The sequence below is a fragment of the Lygodium microphyllum genome, chromosome 9 (assembly GCF_053477565.2).
Source record: "Lygodium microphyllum isolate KBCC chromosome 9, Lygodium_microphyllum_v1.1.10, whole genome shotgun sequence".
Classification (NCBI taxonomy): domain Eukaryota; kingdom Viridiplantae; phylum Streptophyta; class Polypodiopsida; order Schizaeales; family Lygodiaceae; genus Lygodium; species Lygodium microphyllum.
Genome location: NC_141143.1, coordinates 10890957 through 10915507, shown reverse-complemented (window position 1 = coordinate 10915507; position 24551 = coordinate 10890957). Strand labels below are relative to the sequence as shown.

The following is a 24551-nucleotide window of genomic DNA, read 5'->3' as shown; positions in this document are numbered from 1 at the left end:
ATGAGTGAGCCCTTGGCATTGGTACATTCAGATGTCTGTGGGCCCATGCCTTATTAGTCTATGGGTGGTGCCAAGTATTTTGTTACTTTCATAGATGATTTTTCATGGAAAGTTTGGGCATATCCCATTAAGTTGAAATCCGATGTCTTGGCTGTGTTTCACAGATGGCTTGCATTAGTTGAGAACCAGTCTGGGTATAGGCTAAAATACCTAAGAACAGATAATGGGGGTGAGTATGTCTCACGTGTTTTTGAGCAGTTATGTAATGAGAGGGGTATTAAGCGTCAGTTGACCGCCCCCTACACCCTCCCTCCCCCCCTCCCCCCCTCTCCAGAATGGTTTGGCTGAGCGGATGAATAGAACCATCCAGGAGCGTGTACACAGTATGCTTAGCCACGCAGGCCTACCACAAAGCTTTTGGGCTAAGGCAGTTAGTATAGCTGTGCATGTCATAAATAGATCCCCCTCTAGTGGTTTGGATTTCCAGGTTGCAGAGGAGGTATGGACTGGAAAACCTCCCTCTTATACGCATCTCCGTGTCTTTGGATGTGAGGCATTTTGCCATGTGCCCAAGGACAAGAGAAGTAAGCTCGATTCTAAAAGTGTCAAATGCATTTTCCTTGGTTATGGGGATGCAGGCGAGATGGGTTACCGTCTCTGGGATCCGCAGGCGCGGAAAGTCATCCGCAGTCATGATGTAGTCTTCCATGAAGACAAGATGCATCGGTAGCCTGAGAGAGTTGTTGAGATTCGCAAGGTCATATTTCAGGAGGAGGCGAGAGCTCCCGCACAGCCAGTTGGACAACCTACAGCTGCAGCAGATGCTTATGGTCAGGATGTTGGACAGGCAACTGGGCAGGCAGCAAAGCCTACTGTGAGACGGTCTACTAGAGACAGACGTCCACCTGATAGATTTTAGCCCTTGATGCATTATGTCTTGGTTACAGATGCAGGAGAGCCTTTCACTTATGATGAGGCTATGCACAGGGGTGACAGTCATTCCTGGGAGAGGGCTATGCAGTCTGAGATAGACTCCTTGCATAAGAATGACACTTGGGATTTGGTCTCCTTGCCTACGGGCAAAAAGGCTTTGCCATGCAAGTGGGTGTACAAGCTGTAAAGTACCCCTGGATACCCCAAGCCGGCATACAAGGCTAGATTGGTAGCAAAGGATTTTAAGCAGGAGCATGGTGTGGACTTTGATGAGGTCTTTTCTCTTGTGGTTACCATACATCAATTTGAAGGGTGTAAGACCTGTTGTAACCTTATATGCTCTCCTAAAAGCCCACAATGCTGAATCAAGTTTAGCATCCCAATCTTCCCTGTTATCCTCAACAATCTTCTTTAAAATCTGAAGCAAAATCTTATTAGAGCTCTCTGCTTGTCCATTAGCCTGAGGATAATGTGGGGTAGACTTCTTATGTAAAATCAAATGATTGGCAGTCAGTTCGTGAGTAACCTAATTTAAGAAATACTTATCCCTATCACTAATTAACTCAATGAGACATCCAAACCGAGTCTTAATGTTAGAATATAAGAACTTGGCCACATTGGTTGCTTTATTATCCTTCAATGCTTGAGCCGCTACCCATTTGATACAATAATCCGTACAAACCAAAATATATCTGTTACCTGTCCTTTTGGCTACTGTTGGTTTGATTGGCACAACAAAATCAATCCCCCACTTTTAGAATGACTCAAGTGGAAGCACATGATGATCTTGCATTCTCTCCCTTCTTTCAAGCATTGCAAACACTCTTTAGCATGCTCATGTGCATCTTTCAATATAGTAGGCCACCACAAACCTACCTGCAGTATTTTACTACCTGTAATCTAATGAAGAAAATGACCACCTGACAATCTAGAATGGGCTTCATGAAGAATTGTTGACTGCTCATATTCAGGAACACACCTTCTCAAGACATTATCTACTCCCCTTCTATACAAAGTATTCATAATAACCTGAAATGATCTGCTCTTCAATGCCAACTTCCATCTTTGATTAGCTGTAAGGTATGCTGGCGCATAATCCCTTCCTTCAAAAAATGCAACAACTAATCATAATATGAATCAGGATCAAGAACTTGAACTTCAAAGAGTTCAGCATTAGGAAGTTGATCCGGAACTCCTACTTCAGTCTCATTATTCTCCAATCTACTTAAATAATCAACCACTACATGTTCTTTACCAAGAGTGTGAATAACCTTGAAATCAAACTCTTGCAACGACATCCATCTAGCCAACCTACCTATTAACTAAGGTTTGTTAATCAAAAACAAAAGTGCCTGATGATCCAAATGAAAGATTACTTGACTTCCCAACAAATAATGCCTAAATTTTTGCATAGAGAAAACCGTCCCAAGTGCTTCTCTTCCTGTAATTGAATAATTCTTTTCAACAGCACTCAATCTCCTGCTTGCATAATAGATTGATCTATACCAACCAGGTACCTTATCCTACATAAGTATAGCTCCCATAACTAGGTCAAAAGCATCAACAAAGACATAGAAAGGTAAATCCCATGTTGGAGGTTGCAGTATTGGAGCTACAACTAGCATCTTCTTGAGAATATTAAAGGCTCTCTCCTGATCTTCCCTCCGAATAAATTACATCCCTTTCTTGGTTAAAGTTGTAAGAGGAGAACAAATATGCGATAGGTATCTTAAATACCTACTATGCCACTTCACTTGCCCCACAGACCTCATAACTTCCTACACATTAGTTGGAACCTTAGCTTTCTGAACAACTACAATCTTTCTTGGATCTATGCTCATGCCTTCTTCAGACAAGATGTGGCCTAAAAGCACACCACTTTTTGCTGCAAAAACTGACTTGAAAGGGTTCAAGGGCATGCCAAATCTTCTACATCTCTCAAAACATAACCTAAGATGTTTTAAATGCTCTCTCCTGCTACTGCCAAAAACACAAAAGTCATTAATAAATACCCTTATAAAAGTTGTGAGATATGGCTCAAATGTCTTATGAGTAGCTCCTTGAAACTCAAGAGTTCCATTCTTCAGTCCAAAGTTCATGACTATACTAACATATGCTCCCCACTCAATGATAAAGGCTGTCTTATCCATATCTTCTGGATGCATCCTAATTTGATTGTATTCTAAAAACCCATCCAGAAAACTGTACATTTTGTGGCCTGCCACATCATCAAGGAGAGAGCCGGTAAAAGGAATCAATAAGGGATCAGTAATTGTAGCTGCATTTAATTTCCTGTAATCCACACAAACTTTGATCTTCCCATTCTTCTTGGGCACCACCACTATAGGGGGTAACCAAGTAGCTTCATTAACCAATTTGATGAACCCAACCCTGAAAAGTTTGTCAATTTCTTCCTTGACTTGTTTGGCATAGTTAGGATTCATTTTATACCTTTTCTAAATGATTGGCTTAGCATCTTTCTTTAAATTTATCCTGTACTAACACACAGCTGAATCAAAACCTTTCATGTCCGTATAATTCCAAGCAAAAATGTCCTGAAACTCTTTGCACAACTTAATAAAATCTTGCTTTAAGTTTTCTTCCACAAAAATACTGACCTTCATGGGTTTGGCCTCCCCTTCCATATTCAAATTAACCTCTTGAACCTCATCTTCAACCACCCTTGTAGATCTTCTCATTGTGTGATTATATCTCAGCTCAACCTGAATAATGGCTTTCTGTCCTTCTGTATCCAATACATCAGAACTGTCCATAGAATTGTCCATACTAGTTTGCTGATTCTCAGGTGTTTCTTGCTGAGCAAATTTAGGATGACCAATTCCCTAGTCCTGAACCATTTTATATTGCTCATTCCTTGACCTGTCCTGAAAGTCAGACTGATCCCGACCTTCAGGATTCTGTCCAGACTAGTTTTGGACTGCAGTTTAAACAGCTTGGTATTCCAGAACTTCATTTCCTACACTCATAGGATGATCCCAATACTCCTGAATAATATTTTCAACATCTTTTTCAAAGACTGGAACCACATAAGGATTTGCCTGAAAAAATAATTCCTCCTCATCATCTTCCACTTCATCTGCAAGGTTAATAGTTTCAGATACTACAGGTCTAGAGGAACTCTTTAATATTACCTTATTAACTGTTGACAATCTGATCTCCTTGAGTCCTCTGGGGATACATACATAATCATTCCCCCAGCCCTGCTTCAATTTGGCCAATTTAAACCACGGTCTACCCAAGAGCATTGTATAAGAATCCCCAATTTCCAACATTCTTAACACACCAAAACTCACCCTGAATTTTAGGCTAGCCACTCAAATTTGTTGATTCCTAAGAATACCCAAGGGCTGTAACCTCCTTTGATTTGCCATCTTGACCTGAAATGGGGTTGGTAGTAGCTCCTCTTGCTTGGTTGCCAAATATGTATGTTCAGGAAGTATATTAACTCTTGAACCCCCATCCAACAAGACATCATCATGCTTACTTCCTCCATACTCAACTTGAATGGTAGGTACTTGATAATCCACAACTTCTTGTTGGGTTGGTACGAGTGCTTGTCAATCAAGAATTACTTGATCCTAAACTGCTATACATTCAAGAACTTCCTGTTGCTTTTGCTTGATCTTCAACAGCAACTTTTCCTTATCTAGAGCTCCTCATCAACTGTATTTGTTGCCATAACAAACTCCATGGTATATGCATTGTCATGCATACAAGCTTGCCTTCTAGTACGACCAGCCATGGGAGCATCCAAATGACTATCTTTTATAGTCTGTAAATACCATCTAGGCATTTGTCTCGCCTCCTGACTATGCATAAGCTCTTGCTGAATTTCAGATTCAGCATTTTGCTGAATATTCAAATCAGCCATGGGCTGATTTTCTGCATTATCCAATGGACCAATTGGCTGAACATTAAGTTCACTTGCTGAAACTCCAGCTAAATTACCAAATGCAATGGGCAATAGCCCTTCAAATACATCACTTGCAACCTAATATGTGTCAAAACCAGCAAGGGATAATTCTGATTTTTCATCGAAAAGTATATCCCTACTGACAAATACCTTTTAAGAGACAGGATCATATAATCTATATCCTTTGCTCTCATTGCTATACCCCACAAAAATGCATTTGACAGCCTTGTTATCCAACTTTTTTCTAAGTACCTTGGGAATGTGTGCATATGCAAGACACCCAAAGGTACGAAAGTGCCCAACAGAAGGTTTCCAGCTGTTCCAAGCCTCAAAAGGCATGATATTCTTTAATGCTTTGGTGAGGCATCTATTCAGAACATAGCAAGCACACATAGCCGCTTCCATCCAAAAATGTGTGGCAAGCTTTTTGCTTTCAACAGCCATATCCATGAGTGACCGATTCTACCTCTCTGCGACCCCATTTTGCCGTGGAGTATAAGCAATAGTGTACTAATGAACAATGCCCTATATCTTCAAAAAAGAATTCAGCATAGAGGTCATGTCATGAAGTAGATAGACTCTCCGCCATCGCATCGTTGCTGCCCTCCATCCCGGCTCAAATTGCCACCGCGCCAGTCCTCCCCTCCCCCCGCCTGCGCCAATTCCCCCCCCCCCCCCCCCCCGCCCTACGCCAGTCATCCTCCCTCCCATTTGACAACCCTCCCTCCCCTGTTCGACAGTCCCTCTCCCTCCCATTTGCCAGTCCTTCCGTCCTCTCTCGCCAACCCTCCCCCCCGACCTGCGGCCGCCTGCTCGTCCGCCACCTGGCCTGCGCCCCCCCCGCCCGCTCTGTCTGACGTGCCACCCCCAACTGCTCGCCTCTGCCTTGACAGCTCGTGACCGCCCCGTCTAGCCACTACCAGCATGCCCCTCTACCCCGCTCGTCATCCTGGGACACACCTCTTCCATCCGCTGTCAGCGTAACCTGATATCCACAGCGTCCAATATCTCCCCCACCACCAAAACAACTCCCCCCCGCCATTATCCCACCCCCGCCCCCCAGTTGCTCCCTCCATCCGCAACAACTTTCCCCCTCAGGCAGCACCGCAACGTGATTGGTAGCTTTTTAGAAGGGACGCATAATGGAAACCTCTAGTCAGACGCCGGCGCACTCAGCGAGTGTCCCCCAGTCAAACACCTTGTGCGTCGTCCTCTCTAAGGAGCAACTCCTAGCCGTCCGGGCTAAAGAGCTAGAGCTAAAGGAAAGAGCAATTTATGGTCAGGTAGTAGAGCGTTCCCCAACCAAGGCCCAGCTTCAGGACTGGCTTCACTCCACGTTGTGCATTGGCACAGCACAGATCGTGGAGGCGGTTCTAATGGGCCAAGGGATCTTCATGATTCAACTCAGCTCGGCAAACGTAGCTTGGGAGTTACTTGCCAGCTCACCCTATGCGTCCACGAAGGGGGTCATTCACATGGTACCTTGGAACAGTTGCTTCCCTGTGGAGGTATTTGCACTTCACAACAGGTTTCTTCGGCACCCGGTCACCCTTCTCTTTCCCGGCTTGGCGATAGAGTATCGTCAGTTGGGTGGAAGACTTTGGATGGCTCTTTGGCACAGTCCTTCCCACGTCCTTCGCTGACACAATGACTGCCGTAGGAGTCCCCACGATACGGGTGGCAGTAAAAGAGGTTAAGAATATCCCACAGTTCCTAGAGATTGAGGCAGGCGGACACTCCTTTAGGCAGTAGGTCATTGTGACTGGGTAGCCAAGGCAGTACCTGCATTGCCATGACTTTGGGCACCAGGCAACAAAGCGTACGTGCTTCGGTGCTAGGGTGGCTCCACCGACAGGCCCACAAGTGGATGCGGACGATTTCACATGAGTACAAAGACGACAGAGAGGGAGACAGCAGGGGGGAGCAATGCAGGGAGCAAGTGGGCGAGGGATGCCCCCTCGGCAGAGCACTCCACAGCCCCCCTTGCCCGCCCCACCTGGCAGGACTGCAAGCCTCCACATCCACCACCCGTGCCAAAAACTGCCTTGCCTAAGTTCCCACAGCCCCCACACCCACCCCCCTCTACATCCCATGCCCCCCCCCCCACAAACCCTGGCCCACAGCCCCCCCTTTCTAGGGCCACCAATCCCCCCATACACCCGCCATGCTTTCTTGTCCATCCCTCGATCCTCTTCCCCCCCACCACCTTCCCTATCGAGCACCCCCCCGATCCACACCCGGTTCAGGTGGTCCCCCCCAATCCCACCCCCCATCCTCCCACAGGAGGTGATGAGCCACACACACCTACTTCCTCCTCGCACCAGCAGTCTTCCCCCTCCCATACAGCCACCAGCTCATCCACCCCTACCGCCCGTCACACCTTTCCGAGATAGGCACAGTTATTGCCACAGGAGTTCTTCCGCACTGGCCCAAGGTCCTACCTGAGAGTTGCGGAGAGTGGAGAGTTCCCACTACCTCTAGAGGTGGGGTTCCAGGAAGTTGATTGTTCGGCAGGAGCTGCGGCCTGCCCTACTAGGAGTACGCCATAGGTGCCCACGGTAGGAGTGGAGGCGTATGTACCTCTATTGGCCCAAGTCTCACCGCTTGTGTACGAGACCACAAGACGATAGTGGCAGGGAGGGTTCTATGGGTAAGACTAAATATTGGGGACTCGTGCCTTGGAGTCCTCAATGTCTATGCCCCTACAGAGGTTAGGGCATGCAGCAGGTTCTGGGTGGAGATCGTGGATGGATTCCCAGAGGTAGACTCCTGGATCGTTGGAGGAGACTTCAACAATCTGGAGGCTCTGGAGGACCAACAGGGCAGAGGCAGTAACTACCAGGGCATGGCTAGGGAGGGGCAGGAGGCATGGGAGGTCTTTAAAACAGTCTATTTCACATTGGAACTATATTGCATGTACCAATGTCTTCACAAAACCCAAAATCCCCAAAATTCTTGACTTATTTGCCAATAAATTTCTGCATTAATTTTGTCTCAGGCACATATCGACACTGTTTGTGCCTGCCCGGGCAAAAGCCCCTTCCCCAAAGATGAATCTGGAATAAAAAAGTAATGTTTACTTTTAAAATTTTGTACCTGGTGCAGGAACCAGTCAAGCTGGTGACCGGAGCAGCTGGTCGCAGTCGAGCTAGTGGCGGGCGGCACTGGTGCAGGGGAGCTGCACAGGTGGGCAGCACAGGGCAGAGGTGGGCGATGCAAGGCGCAAGGGAGCTGCACAGGCGGGCGGCTCAGGCGCAGAGGAGCTGTGCAGGTGGGCGGCACAAGGCAGAGGCGGGCACAGGAGCAGCGAGCGAGCGCTGGTCAAGGGGCAGCGGCGCAGCACCACAGGAGCAGGCACAGCTCAAGGGCAGCAGTCAGGTGCAGCTGGCAGGGCAGCTGGCGCTGGTGCTGGTACAGGCAGGAGCTGCAGGGTGATGGCTGCTGGCTAGCAGCTCGCTGGCTGTTCCAGTTGAAGGGACGGTTCCAGCTGAGAGGGACAGTTCCAGCTGACAGGGACTGAACTGAGCTGTACTCAGAAAGCAGACTGAGTTGTACTCTGCTCTGATACAAAATGTGAGAGTTGGAGTGGATCGAAGCTCAGCTGAGAGTGGAGTAGATAGTGTTAAGAGTGAAAGCATGACACCCAATGCAATAGACTGAAAGTGTAAGATGAAAGTAGTACCAACCCTTATACTTTAGGGTTGTAAGAAGGTGTTCACACCCGAAGTGTGTGAACCACGATAAGTGCCCAAAACTGTGTAACATAGGCACATAAAATAAAGAGAATAAATCTGGGGGGAAAAACCTCTCATATGGAGAGTAAAAAGTGCCCTGGTGTCCTACTGAAGATCACCGACACTCCTCTGTGAGCATAGGTATGAGTAAAACCCAACAACACAGCTTAGATCCTAGTGTATAGAGATAAAGATTGGGAAGAAAGAAGCAAATCTTGATAATAAGTATACTGCAAAGGTCTGAGTGACTGCAAGCTAGTGGGAACATGCCCATAGAAGTGCTCAAAGAGCTCTCCTCCTGGACCTGGAATATACGGACTTGGTAGGGATATATTGATAGTTATAGTTGCATAGCTGATCCTTCACAGATGCACGGATGCACATAATGCAATCTTACCAGCCTAACTTATTAATGTAACTTTTAATTTATTATATAGAAGTTTGTCCAAATCATCAAGCTTGGAGGGTATTCAAAAGGTGTCTATATACTTAAGATCAAATAGGTAACTTACAATGTTTCCAAGCTACTTAATGCACTTAGATCAGGAATTGAGCCTGTGAGGTTATTTCCAGCTAACCATCTGCAAACAAGAAGTACATGACACATCAATCCAAAAAATGATTTGAAAATCAAAGGAAAAGGATCAAAACATCAAAATTGAATAACAAACAAGAACTTACAGCATTGTGAGTTCACTGAGGGTGCCAATAGTTTCAGGAATGTGGCCATCTAGGCTATGATTAGACAAAGATCTACAAAAGGCATCCACAAGAATCATGAGGTCTATATGAAAGTCTGTGTTAACCTTATGTCTGTACAACTTCATTGGTGTTCCTATATCAAATAAATTATGTAAAATGGAGTCATCAATAGCTCACAAGGATGTTATTCTGACAGGTGCATCTGCAGTACATTGTACCCAAGGGAACCTGTAGTCATCAGGTAGACATGGATCACCTGTATAACTGATCAAACCCATGCTGCTTTTGATGTCATCGATAGCAGAAACTATAAAATCCACACAAACCAACCCACCAATGTAGGTACAATAAGTGTAATGACGTAAACAGACTCCAATGTAAAAACTAAGGGAAATGTGATAGCAACATTCTACCTGTCCAAATGTCCTTTACATGCTACAAGAATGGAGGACAAAAAATTCATTGAGAGACAGTGGTTTGTATTTTCCTCCCTTCAAATTCACAGAGTCATTCATTCACCCTATACTCTTATGTTTGTGTTTTTTGAGTTTTTCTCTAAGTTTAGTTGTTAGTCCTGTTAGTACGCATTTTGTGTTTTCTCTACAAACCTGACAGTGTTCTCTTCACAGGTATCAAAGCCATCATGAGACTAGAGCTTGCACAAGCAAACTACACTAGCTTTTGATGTCTCAGCATGATACTCTAAAACCCTCCTTAGAGCCTTCTCTTCTGAGTCCATCAGTTCAGGCTCTAAGGGAGTCCTCCTCATCTTCAACAATGAACTCGGTCTTTTGAGCTTTGACTTTAACAAACCATCTAGAAGTGCACACAATCGGACAAGACAGTTCAAGAAAATCCAGAATCTTCTTCAGTAAGAAAACAGATCACCATGGACCAAGAAGGATATCCTAGGCCTACTCCAATCTAGTCAGAAATGTTTCCTATACATAACATCTCTTTCATCTTGATTTGATATGTGCAGCCTAAAATGAGTTACCACCAGAAAACTATGTCAACTAGAACAAGGGAGGTGTCCATACTAGACCAGGTATTTCTCTTGATTCACAAGTTACTTCCATCAAATTTTTGTTAATTGATGCATCACATATTGTGAGCACTATACATATTCTCACTACTAGAGTGTATATTGTGGGTGCCAAGACCCACAACCAGTGTGTGCTCTATTTTTATGACAATGCCATTTTGGCTGGCTGATTGCATTTATTGCACCTATGTGTTGGCTGACTGGTCATTTTATGTATTGTTGGGTTTCACTCACGCCTACACTCCCAAAGGACTGTTGATGATTTCAATAGGACATTGGGGCACTTTTTACTCTCCATAAGAGAGGTTTTTTCCCCCAAATTTTTCTCTTTATTTTATGTGCCTATGTTACACATTTTTGGGCACTTATCGTGTTGCACACACTTTGGGTGTGAACACCCTCTTACAACCCTAAGGTTTAAGGGTTGTATCTTGTACTTTCATCTTACACTTTCAGTCTATTGCATTGGGTGTCATGCTTCCACTCTCCACACTGTCTACACCACTCTCAGCTAAGCTTCGATCCACTCCAACTCTCACATTTGGTATCTGAGCAGAGAACAGCTCAGTCTACTCTCTGAGTACAGCTCAGTTCAGTCCCTGTGGAGCCGCCCCTTCAGCTGGAACTGTCAGCTCCCACTAGCCAACAACGTGCAGCTCCAAACAGCGCCAGCGCCTGCAGCTTTGCTCTATGCCAGCTGTGCCAGACTGCCGCCGCCTATGTCCACCGCCGCCCCTGTGCCTGAGAAGTCTGCCTGTGCAGCTTCCCTATGCCTGAACCGCCTCTACCCTACGTTGTGCCCGCTAGCGCCCTATGCCCACCTGTGCTCCTGTGCCTAGCGCCGCCCACTTGTGTCCAGTGCCGCCAATCCCTAGTGCTGCTCCCGCCTGTATAAGCACCACTGCAAGCGCCCGCAGCTGTGAGCTGTGTCGCTACCCCTGACCAGCGCCCGACAACTTCCGCTTGTTCCCTGCGACGCCCAATGCGCCACCTGCCCAGGCAGCCGGCCACCAACTCGATTCATTCCTGCGCCAGGTACAAATTTTTTTCCAGGTTAAACTTACTTTTTTATTCCAGATTCATCTCTAGGAAAGAGGCTTTTGCCCAAGCAGGCACAAGCAATCTTGATACATGTCTAGGATACGATTTATACAGAAATTTCTTGGCAAATAAGTCAAGAATTTTGGGGCTCTTGGGTTTTGTGAAGACATTGCTACATGCAGTACAATTCCAGTGTGAAATAGACTGTTTGTGACCATTTTGGGGCTTTTGCTTCTACAAGGTTGCTGAGCATTTATTGCACCTTCGACAGCATGCATTACAGACAGTTTTAACAAAGTGTGCTTCAGTTCGCTAATTGCAGCAAATTACTTGCTGTAATTTCTGGAAATTTTGAGATTTCCAAGTTTATCCACCTAGGACATTCCTCTTTTGCTCTATTTTTTGGCATTGTTTATCATGGCAAATCGGGGAGGTGATGTATTTACCTATGTATCCAAGGAGGAGAGGTTGGATGGTAACAACTATTCACTCTAGTCCTTCATGATGAAGAATGTGCTGATTGCAAATAATCTTTGGGAATATGTCAACGGTGAAGAAGTTAGGCCCGGAGTTGTGGCTCCTGCTACTCCTCCAGGAGGACGTGGACAACGGGCAACTCAGCTTGTTCAACCTGCTCCACCTCAACCACTTTCACAAAGATCAGCAACACAAAAGACATGGGATACACGAGATGCATAGGCCTTGTCGCTGATTGCATTGGTAGTTCAAGAGTCTATCATCCCTCACATTCGATCTGTAGCTTCTTCACGAGAAGCTTAGCTCACCTTGGAGCAGATGTTTGCTGGTAAGAATGAGACCCACATATCTTTCTTGAAGAAAGAGCTTGAGACACTGAAGATGTATGAGGGTGATTCTATGCAAGATCACCTAAACAAAATTCAGGAGTTGCATGAGTAGCTTATGAATGTTGATGAGTATTACTCAGATGCACACATGATATCTACTACATTGAATTCATTGCCGCCCTCGTACTTAGCCTTTCATACGGCCTTGAACCTCACCATGAGGATTACCCCATAGCCACTTACATTTCTTTAGGTGGTCAGTTTGTCTTAGAGTAGGAGCAGACAAGAAGAAACAGTGGTGGGGATGTTATAGTCTTTGAGCAGGCTTTTATGGCACAACGGAAGGGCAAGGGCAGCCAAGCAAAGAATGCTCCGCAGAGCTCTGGGACTTCAGCCACTTCACAAGGCAATAAGAAACAAGGGGTTATGCAAGCCAAGAAGGGCAAATGCCATTATTGCAAGAAGCCAGGCCACTACATCACTGAGTGTAGAAAGCACATAGCCAAGGAGAAGGAGGAGTCAGGGATATCTGTTTCTAACGCTCCTTCCACTGTTACTGAGTCAGCGTCCTTTGTTGCAGATAGTGACTATTGTTTTTATACATGCAGTTAGGAATCTTATTGGGCTGATAGAGCTCTACCGAGAATGCAAGCACATGGTTTTTTGACAGTGGTGTTTCTACGCACATCACATCTTGCAAAGATTTGTTTGCTTCTATTAGTGTGGCTCCAATTGGCAAGTCTGTACAGTGTACCAACAATGCATCATACCCTTAGGGAGATTGTACTCACAGCCATTGATGGCTCTATTCCCCGCCTACAAGAAACTTTGTTTGTGCCAGGTATAAAGAAGAATTTGTTATCTATTTCTTCTTTGGCACGGTGTGGTTTGTAGGTCACCTTCGATGATGACAGATGTATGGTGCGAGATAAGAAACACATTACTTTGGAATTGATTGGCACTCTATGTCATGGGTTATATGAGTTGGATGCTCTTTCAGTTGATCAATCGGCCTATTTAGCATCCACTTTTACTCCTACTATGTTACAGACGGAGTTATGGCATGCTCGCATGGGGCATATAAACTATAGTAGCTTGATGCTTTTACAACGTACACAGATGCTTGATGGATTACCTCTCTTGGAGAGACCTCCTAAGCACTTATGCGAGGGATGTATTTTGGGAAAAATGCATCAATTTTCATTTCCCCGTGATGTTGCTTTTAGAGCCACAACCAAGTTACAATTAGTGCACTTAAATGTATGTGGCCCTATACAGACAAAGTCATTGGATGGATGTTACTATTTTGTGACTTTTATTGATAAATTTACTCACTTCCGTTGGGTCTATTCTTTAGTGAAAAAGTCAGAAATGTATGATGCATTTTTGGCTTTTGTAGCACTTGTTGAGAACCGATTTGGCTATAGGGTGAAGACTCTCCGTTCAGACCGAGGGGGGGAACATATGTCCTCTATGCTGAATTCCTTTTTGAAGCAGAAGGGCATTTTTCATCAGATCACTACTACTTATACTCCACAGCAAAATGGGGTTGCAGAGAGGTAGAATCGGTCACTCATGGATATGGCCAGGTGTATGTTGAAAGCAAAAATCTTGCCACACATTTTTGGATGGAAGCCATTACCTGTGCTTTCCATGTTCTGAATAGATGCCCCACCAAAGCATTAAAGAATATCACGCCTTTTGAGGCTTGGGACAGCCGGAAATCTTCTGTTGGGCACTTTCCTACCTTTGGGTGTCTTGCATATGCACACATTCCCAAGGTACTTAGAAAAAAGTTGGATAACAAGGCTGTCAAATGCATTTTTGTGGGGTATAGCAATGAGAGCAAAGGATATAGATTATATGATCCTGTCTCTTAAAAGGTATTTGCCAATAGGGGTGTACTTTTCGATGAAAAATCAGAATTATCCCTTGCTGGTTTTAACACATATCAGGTTACAAGTGATGTATTTGAAGGGTTGCTGCCCATTGCATTTGGTGATTTAGCTGGAGTTTCAACAAGTGAACTAATGTTCAGCCAACTGCTCCATTGGATAATGCAGAAAATCAGCCCATGGCTGATCTGAATATTCAGCAAAGTGCTGAATCTGAAATTCAGCAAGAGCTTGTGCACAATCAGGAGGCTAGACAAATGCCTAGATGGTATTTACAGACTATTAAAGATAGTCATTTGGATGCTTACATGGCTAGTTGTACTAGAAGGCAAGCTCGTATGCATAATAATGCGCATACCATGGAGTTTGTTATGGCAATAAATACAATTGATGATAAGGACCCTGAATGTTTTGAGGATGGACAACATAGTGTGCATTCGATGGCAGCAATGCAAGTTGAGTTTGATTCCATCATGAAGAATCAAACATGGAATTTAGTGTCTTTGCCTATTGGGATGGATGGATTGTGCATCAATTAGATATAAAGATTATATTTTTACATGGGAAACTTCATGAAGAAGTATATGTACAGCAGCCCATTGGTTTTCCAGTTGAGGGATCCGAACACTTGGTTTGTAAGCTGGAAAAGGCTTTATATGGCTTGAAACAAGCTCCTTGAGCTTGGTACAGAAAGATTGATGCTTTTTTAGTCAGTCAAGGGTTCATAAACAGCTCATCAAAGTCTACTCTTTATGTATGTAAAGAGGGGGGATCCATGCTGATCATTTGTCTATATGTTGATGACCTTTTGCTTACAGAGACACATGCTGATCAGATTTCAGCATTTAAACAAAATTTGCAGCAAACTTTTAAGATGTTAGACTTGTGGTCTTTGCACTATTACTTGGGCATTCAATTCATTCATGATGCTAGAGGTATCGGTTTATCACAGTCAAGATACATTGGTAAACTTCTTGAGAGGTTTGGCTTATAAGATTGCAAGCCAGTCTCTACACCAATGGAATCTAGACTGCACGGACTGCAGCTCTCATTGCATTATGACAGTGACCTATTTGATATACACACATATACTCCAGCAATTAGATGCCTTATCTACCTATACAACACTAGGCCGGACATACAGTTTGCAGTTTCAGCCCTGAGTAAATATATGCATCAGCCACACATGTCACGTTGACAAGTTGTCAAGCATGTTTTCCGTTACTTGCAGGATACTAAATCTCTTGGCTTGCTTTATGCCAAGGGGGGACCACTGCGCTTATATGCTTACAGTGATTCTGATTGGGCTGGTGATTATGATTCTCGTCACTCCACTAGTGGCAATTATTTCTTCCTTGGCTCATCTTGCATATCTTGGCTTAGCAAGAAATAATCCACTGTTGCCATATCGTCATGTGAAGTTGAATAGAAGGCTGCTTTCACTATCACAGTTGAATGTGTATGGCTTAGACGCTTGCTAGTTGATCTGGATGTATCTGTCACGGAGCCTACTCATTTGTTCACTGACAGTCAGAGTGCCATTGCAGTGGTACGGAACCCGGTGTTTCATGCACATACGAAACACATTGAGATTTATTATCACTTTGTCAAAGAGAGCCTATGTTGCATTAACGAATATAACTTATGGGGAAACAACACGAGAGATGACTGTCCGGGGGACTTGGGCGCCCGTACGAGGTTCGGGGGGCTTAGGAAGTGAGTTATAAATTAGTATAACTTGCTAGGAATTGACGGCTAGCAAGAGGAGACACGTTGAGTTCTTCCGGCATCTTCCTGAGCGTGGCTGGGTGGCGAATTGAGAGCTCTCGTGCTTCCTTTCTGGGGCGACTGCAGAATGACAGTACCGCAACAGCCTACATGCCGGAGATATCAGCCTTGTCTATCGTCCTACCACCAATAATGTGGCAGACATCTCCACCAAAGCTCTTCCTCGTTACAAATTTGAAGCATTTTGCAATGCTTTAAATTTGATCTCCTTTGGTGGTGGATGACCCTTGTATTTTGATCACTCCACTCCAGGGGGGTTTGTTGGGTTTCACTCAAGCCTACGCTCACAGAGGAGTATCGGTGATCTCATTAGAACATTGGGGCACTTTTTACGCTCCATACGAGAGGTTTTTTCCCACAAATTTATTCTCTTTATTTTATGTGCCTATGTTACACATTTTCGGGCATTTATTGTGTTGCACACACTTCGGATGTGAACACCCTCTTACAACCCTAAGGTTTAAGGGTTCTACCTTGTACTTTCATCTTACACTTTCAGTCTATTGCATTGGGTGTTGTGCTTCCACTCTCCACACTGTCTACTCTACTCTCAGCTGAGCTTCGATCCACTCCAACTCTCACATGTATTTATTCTAGACTATTTATAGACTACTGCTTGTCCACTACTTATCAATCGTCAAGTACTCATCCTACTACACGCCTGCTTCCTGGTGAAGAAAGGGAGTCTACTGCACTCTGCTAGCTGCACACTCAACCCATGCCATTGTATTGTTCTTATCCTTGGTATATGGCTCCATTTACAGTCTATTCTCTCTGAGTTCTTGTATTCTTCTATGTCCTTTGTGTTCATCACAGTTTTTGTCAACACTATGTCTTTGCTTCTATTGCTCCACACTTTTTTGAAATGGTATCAAAGCCTCTGTCTCTTGGTTTTGGTGCTGCCTGCTGTGTTTGACTGCTGTTTTCAGGTCTATTGACACATAGATTACTCCAGCTGCTGATCAGAAGCGGGTAGCTCCAGGTCACAGCATCTCATTGTGTTTGTAGTAGTTTCTATGAGCAATGTCTCTTTGTTTCCATTGCTCCAAACTTTTCTCACATGGTATCAAAGCCTGTATCTCTTGGCTCTGGTGCTTTCTGCTGTGTTTGAATGCTGTTTCAGTTTGCATGTAGACTATTCCAGAAACTTGTCTTTGCTGCTGATCTGATCCAGGTAGCTCCAGCGACAATGTCAACTGCTAGGCAGCAGTCTTTCAGCCCCAAGAGGCCTGTTGCAGCCTGTTTTTTTGCTTCCAGCCTTGCAATTTTGCTGTCCAGCCTGCATTTTTACTAGATCTGCTACCAATTGTGCTTCTACAATTGATGATTTCATTGTTATGTAGTCATTTTTTATTTTCTTTTTCTCAGGCTTGCTCTTCCTCAATCATCTTCAGCCTGTGTTCTCAGCAAGTTTGCATTTTCAGTCTGATCTGGACCCACTCAAAGGACAGATCACACATGTTGATCGTTGTGCTTCTATCATTACACTCTTTCACATCTATTTCCTCTCTTTGTGTTTTATTCTATATTGCTTGAACTATTTAACCCATGGTACTAGGTTGTGCATCAAAAAGTGCCTCTCTCTCTCTCTCTCTCTCTCTCAGAATTGAGACAGGCAGATGGGAGGGTATACAGACAGAGGAATGCATATGCCCACTATGCGAAGAGAGCCAGAGACAGAGGAACATTACATCTGCCGATGCACTATATATTATGATATACGAGGTAGATACCACTGTCTGTTTCGAGAGGGTTTTGGACCCCTGAGATGGATCATGTAGTTTGAGGATCAGAGATGCTTGGGATTCTTCCTCTTGCTCCAGAGGCGCAGAGCAACAATTCTACGGAGTAGGAGGCCCCCACAGCTGGCTCACATAGACAAAAGTCACTGACTTTTTCACTGATACACAACAGAGTATGGCAGATACTACTACTACTGCCACACAAACTACAGGAGTACATCATCATTGGACCTCATCTTCTGTTACTCTCTATTATGACTCCAGCCCCCCTGATATCTTGAAGTCTCTATCTCTATATATGGGTTGGCATCTCTTGAAAGGCAAACAAACCACTCCCCCACTGTAGAAGCTACATGTGCTGAGAACCTCCCCCAAGATAGAAGGGTCATCTCCCCAAGGGTGTGGTCTCTCTCTATCTTGAGTAGCTGATTAAAAAGGAGTGGTTGCCACAATTTCTCTTCAACACTTGCTGGGTCAATCTGATGAAGTCGTGTAGATACTGATCTCCATGCCCATATAATAGATGCAGTAAATCCAACCTCAAAATTATTCACAAGCCCTATAGCTTGGATATGCTGAAATAACCAGTGTGTGCTAGGCTCCCATGGCCTTCCATGAGTGAGAACAATGGTCTCTAATCTCCATAATAGTAGCTTCTTCCATGGCTCCTCACCCAAAAGAAGGCCACACAAGCTACCTTAGCCCTCGCAGGACTACCATCTCCACCTGACCAAATAGAATTCCTAATGAATCACTTCACTTGGCCAATGCATGACCTGCCAACAAGAAGTTATGTATCACATGGTGGCTAACATAACCCAATCTGCAACTACCACCCTACCTGCTAGTGACAGTCTTGTGCTCCAATATAGTAGCTTTTGTCTTATGCTAAGTAATAAGGATGCCAGCTGATGCTCTGAAGAAATATCAATGCCTACATGGCATCCTGAATATCTCACAGAAGTGCCATGGGGGACCCAAGTGAAACTGTCATGTGGTTTCCAATCTATCTGCTTAGTATCGCAAACCCAAAATCCATACGATTTGAGCTAGTTAATAAGAACTCCTGAGGCTCTGCAGAAGACCTCCATCGCAGCTTACAAAGGCCCTAAAATTCTCCGCATCCCCATCCAAGTAAACAGATGTGTCACTTGCAAACTCCACATCCAACAACTCCTCAAACTCTAGAATTTATGACACGTGGTTTATGGTTTACTAGCTTGTAATTCAGTTTAAGGTAATGTCTTTAAATTTAGATTTTTACTTGTTTTTTTAATGCCATTCCTGTCCACCTGTCCCCGTTCCATGGGTTTGGCATCCCCATCGCCATTCCCCACTCCCGTTTCCCATCTCATGTTTCTATGCGTTGTACTGTTCTTGAGCCTTGGTATATGGATTCCGTTTTCTGAGTCTATTCTCTCAGAGTTCTTGTGTTCTTTTCTGTTCCTTATGTTCATTGCAGTGTCTGGCAACAATATCTCAACTCTCTTTGCTTCCATTCCTCTGCACTTTCCTAATGTATATTGCACCCACCTATCCTTCTGCAACCATCTACTCTAATTTTCATGTCCCTCTCTCCCATCCCGTTACCTTGGGATACCCTACTAAGACTATCAATCACACTCTCACAATTCCATTAAACTTTGCACTCGGCCATGTCCCAAGCTCTAACTCTATTAGTCATCCAATTCCTTTGGACACGACTAGAAGCCAAAGTTTCTTATGTTGCATCAAGTGGACGTAACCCCTGTGAATGTGACTTATGGTTCCATTACAAGTCTTCCAATTTCAAGATTTTCCCATTTGTGCCATGCTATAGCTATTGTACCAAGTGAAACAAGGAGTTGTGTGGTAGGAACTCCTTTGACTCAAAGTCCATACACCCTTCTAGCCACATGAGTCCTAGACTCTCTATTCCTACACCTAGCACACTGCCAGTCTCACAAATGGTGAGTTTAGTCAATTACAAATTTTTGGCCCCTGCCCTCTATGCAAACAATCGCTAGACCAAGCATTCATGAAACGCTCAAGATTTCACATGCCGTTCAACCAAGTAATTTCTACCCTTAGGGGGGCTTGTGTCCCTCTATTATGAATATTCCTTCGTGTTAGAAGCATAGCATGAGAACCCTATGTAAGCAAGGGTGTATGGAGCACCAATTGTGGGGCCAATGGGGTATCTACTATCCAAGAATTTTAAGGTATAAAGTGTGCATTTCAATTTGTAATTATTTACTGATTGTTGTAATCAAGTGCTTCATCAAGAATTACCATCCTATCCGAGAAGCAAGGCTAGTTTCCGGACAGGTACAAATAGGAGAGTCCTCCTTCCGATGTTATTCGCAATAATAATCACATCTTCGCTTAGAAGAGTGTCGAGAATGACAATCCCCATTTGAGTCATGAGAGCGTGTAAATGGGAAAGACGTCTTCCTCTTCAACAATCATCCGCTAAAGAAAACTTGCATTTGGCTATGGACAGCCCCAAAACTGAAGGACTCGGCTACAAGATACCAAGATCTCGATGTAGAAGGTCCGCTTGAGGAGAGAAGATTGTCGCTTGCACACAGAAGGATGCACAAGCACAAAGCGCTGATCAATATGTTGTAATCTGCTCCACAAATGTTGCGTTTGACTATGAAGGACTGTCGCCACCACCCAAAGGGTTGCATTTATGCAGAACGCTGATGGAGATGTGTCCCTTATGCCTCGAAGCAGTTGCCTACACCTGGATGATGTTGCTTGGCCTCCTAATGATGTCGCAATCCACCGGATGTTGACGCTTGGCCACTAGATGATGTCGCCCTCACACAAAAGCTAGCATTTTCAGCAAACACAAGGATGTATGCATGCGTTTTGGATGTGGATGGTCTCCTCACCTTTGTGTCTCTCTCTAATAATGATACCATGCTCTGATACCATGTGAGCATGCGCAACACAAAGAAACGGAAACACAGAGACAAAGGAAGAGAGAGAGACTACAAGAAAAGAAGAATGAAATCTACACTAAACAAGGAAGAATGTTGATACAAAACCAAAAAAATCGTGTTCCGCCTACACGTCGCGCTGCTGTCCCCCCGCCCGATACACGCCATCCGACTGCCCGACTGTCTGACTGGCCTGCACGCTGTCCGACTGTCCTGCACGCTGCCCGACTGATCGTGGCAGTCCTAGCACTACTCGTGCCTCTCTGTTCGGCTCGAGCGCCCTCGCCCAAGGTGTGTAACGGCCACCTGTTCCCCCTCTTGCCTAGCTATCCCCCGGGTTGACTGTTTCCGCCCCCCCGCCCCCCCCGCCAGGCCGCTGTCAGTTACTTGTGCGCGCTGTCACCCTTAAACCCCCCCCCCCCCCCCCCGAGTGCCACCTTAACAAGAGGCCTGGCCCGCGATCAGTCTGCAACACCACCGCCATTGAAAAGAGAAACCCCCCCCCCCCTCTTTTCTTCTTCCCTTCCCCTCTAGTTGCTCCCTCCCCCTGTAGCAACTCCCCATTCAGCGACACAGCAGTGCGATAGATAGGTTCTCCCAGTAGGGACGGGCAATGGAAACCTTTGGTCAGACACCGGCGCACTCACCGAGTGCCCCACAGTCGAACACCTTGCGCGTAATCCTCTCTGAGGAGCAACTCTTAGCCGTCTGAGCTAAGGAGCTAGAACTAATGGAAACAACAATCTATGGTCAGGTAGTAGGACATTTCCCAGCCCAGCTTCGGAACTGGCTCCACTCCACGCTGAGCATTGGCTCGGCGCAGATCATGGAGGCGGTCCTGTTGGGCCAAGGGATCTTCATGGTCCGCCTCAGTTCGGCAGACGTAGCTCACGAGCTACTCGCCAGTTCACCTTATGCATCCACGAAGGGGGTCATATACATGGTTCCTTGGTACAGTGGCTTCACGGTGGAGGCGTTTGCACTCCACAACAGGTTTCTTCAGCACCCAGTCACCCTCCTCTTCCCCCGCCTGGCAATTGAGTACCGCCAGTTAGTGGAAGACTTCGGGAGGCTCTTTGGCACTGTCCTTCCAGTGTCCTTCGCGGATGCAGTGACAGCGAGCAGGGGTCCCAAAGGTATGGGTGGCAGTGAAGGAGGTTAAGAATATCCCACAGTTCCTAGAGATTGAGGCAGGCGGGCATTCCTTCAGGCAGCAGGTCATTGTGACTGGGCAACCAGGGCAGTGCTTGCGCTGCGACGACTTTGGGCATCATGTAGCAATTTGCACAGGGTTTGGAGCCAAGGCAGCTCCGCCTACAGGTCCGCAGGTGGATGCCGACGGTTTCACAAGGGTCCAAAGGCGACAGAGAGGGAGACGGCAAGGGCGGGTGTAGCCAGCCCCTCAAGCCCAGCCTTGTCAGCAAGGTGATGGCGGACAAGCGCCCCCCTCTCGGCAGAGCACTCCACAGCCCCCCCTGCCCGCCCCACCCAGCAAGACCTATCCCCCCATTTTATCCACATGAGCCACAGACTGCCTCACCGAAGCCCCCACAAGTCCCTCACCCCCCCCCCCCCCCCACATCCCATCCCCCCCTCCCTCCACTGACCATGGCCCACAGCCCCCCCTTGCCAGGGCTTCCACCCCCTCCCCACACCCACCATGCATCTTTAGCCACTCCACCATAGCGCGATCCAATCCACCCCCATCCCCCCCCCCTACCGAGCACCCCCCCTGATCCGCACCCACGTCAGGTGAGCCCCCCCAGACCCACCCCCCCCCCTCCCCCCACAGGAGGTGATGATCCACACACACCTACCTCCTCTGCACACCAGCAGTCCCCCCCTGTCCACACAACCACCAGCTCATCTGCCCCTGTCACCCGCCTTACTTTCCCGAGACAGGCACAGCTACTGCCACGAGTTTTTTCGTAGTGGCCCATGGTCTTACTTGTGAGTTGCGGAGCGCGGAGAGTTCCCACTACCTCTAGAGGTGGGGATCTTCGTGGTTCGTAAGTCAAGGAGGGGCAAGGTCCACCTACTAGCACCATCGGATGGACCAAACTACACTTTCTTTTTCCACTCATCCTTCTCAGAGAAGTGGACGACTACACAAATTAAGGAGGAATTGAAGAGTCGGGTGGCAGATCACATCTCCCAATGGATGGGAGAGGAAGGACTAGCACTGTTCGCACAACAGTGTCCAGGCTGCATGATGGACATTAACTGGTGGGCTAGCGCTGACATCCCGCATTTGAGCATTATCTTTCAAGCCCCCCCACAGTGGGGAGCACCGAGGGATGTGATTGCGCGGCCCTCGGCAATGGCGGCCCGCTTCTACCAGTGTACAGAGTCACGGCTTTCAGCATGGCTAATAGATGCATTGATAGTACCACCTGGAGCATCTATCACCCCTATGATCCGGCCGAGGGCCACCATGGGGGACTAGAGCTCACCATCCAGACCAATGGCAAAACGTACCTGCACGCCTCGCAGTCTCTCTTCCTCATCTGCAGTTTCCACACCGAATAGATGCGTGTTTGGTCAGTCACAAGTTTCCCCATGAGCCTATACCTTGCATCCTCGAATGTGAACAGTCTCCTCTACAGTGGGACGCGTGGCTCGAGGAAGTTAATTGTCCGACGAGAGCTACAGCCTGCCCTCGCCAGACGGATAGACATCTTGCTACTACTACAGGAGCACAAGCTCACCCTCGCCCAGGCTCAGCGGGTTGGGAAGGTACTACCAGGCAGCTCGCATACTTATTGGGAGCAAGCCATAGGTGCCCACGGCAAGAGCGGAGGCGTATGCACATCTATTGGTCCGAGTCTCACCACCTGTGTACGAGACCAAGGGACAATAGTGGTAGGAAGGGCTCTATGGATCAGACTGGATATTGGGGACTCGTGTGTTGGAGTCCTCAATGTCTATGCCCCTATGGAGGTTAGGGCACGCAGCAGGTTTTGGGGGGAAATTGTAAATGGACTCCCTGAGGTGGACTCCTGGATTGTGGGAGGAGATTTCAACAACCTGGAGGCTTTGGAGGACCAGCAGGGCAAAGGAAGAAACTACCAAGGCATGGCTAGGGAGGGGCAGGAGGCATGGGAGGTCTTTTTGCTTGCAGTCGGAGCACGAGATGCCTGGAAAGACCCTGCCTTCCACACGAGGGAGAGGTCGTTGGACTTTTCTTGGGGATACAGGCGACTAGGCGGAGCCTTGCTGGAGCGGTTGGATAGGTTTTATGTGGGAGAGTAGGGAGGTTCTCGCGGAGGCCAGACTGAGCAGTTGGCAGGTACCACACTATTCACTACCCGGTTCTCCTGGCACTTGATTCCCCAGCATCCGCCCTAGATACACGATCCTGCCGGATCCCTGACTCGATCTATAGGAGGGAGGAGGTGTCGAGACAGATAGAGGAGATCTGGACTAGAGAGTGGGTGAGGAGGGACAGGATAGCAGAGGAGGTCGCAGAGGTCCTAGCCGAGTCAAGTAGAATTTGCCAAGAGGCAGCCCTACAGGCCAGGCAGCAGTGCTGGAAGGAGGAGAAAGCACTCCGGCGAGACTTGGCAGCTACGCAGAGGTTGTTACAGGAGGCACCAAGGGACCCCATTCTCCACGCACACGAGGTGCGCGCTCGTGCAACCATTGCTGACCTAGAGGATAGGGGCTTGGAGTTCTCTTTCCGCAATTTAGCAGCCTTTTGGGCGCGGAAGGGAGACACAATGTGCAAGAAACTCTTCCAGGTGCACCAGCCCCGCACCGCGAGAGAGCAGATACGCAGCCTTAGGAATCAGTATGGGAGGACTCATTCTAGCGCTGATGAGGGGATGGAGATTGCCACCGACTATTATACACGACTCTTCCAACAAGAGACAGCTTCAATTAGAGGAAAGAGATGCAGACAACAGGTATGGGATCACATCCCGTCCCTTGTCACAGAGAGGAGATAGGACACGCCCTCCTAGTCCCCTTCACAGAGAAGGAACTAGAGGAGACGTTCCATACAC

The 24551-nt window shown here is 46.5% G+C and overlaps 1 protein-coding gene across 7 annotated transcripts in view; it reads right to left on the bottom strand.

Annotated features, from left to right (window-relative positions):
- Positions 1–24551, bottom strand: part of LOC148030807 (putative LRR receptor-like serine/threonine-protein kinase At1g67720) — a 59276-nt gene that overhangs the window by 24635 nt on the left and 10090 nt on the right. For all 7 annotated transcript variants that reach the window (XM_087684343.1, XM_087684344.1, XM_087684338.1 and 4 more), the window contains exons 4-6: positions 9481–9610; positions 9283–9354; positions 9114–9182 (exon numbers count right to left, since the gene is read on the bottom strand). In XM_087684343.1, coding sequence (XP_087540469.1) covers positions 9114–9182; positions 9283–9354; positions 9481–9610 — 271 coding nt within the window. The remainder of the gene's footprint in view (positions 1–9113; positions 9183–9282; positions 9355–9480; positions 9611–24551) is intronic.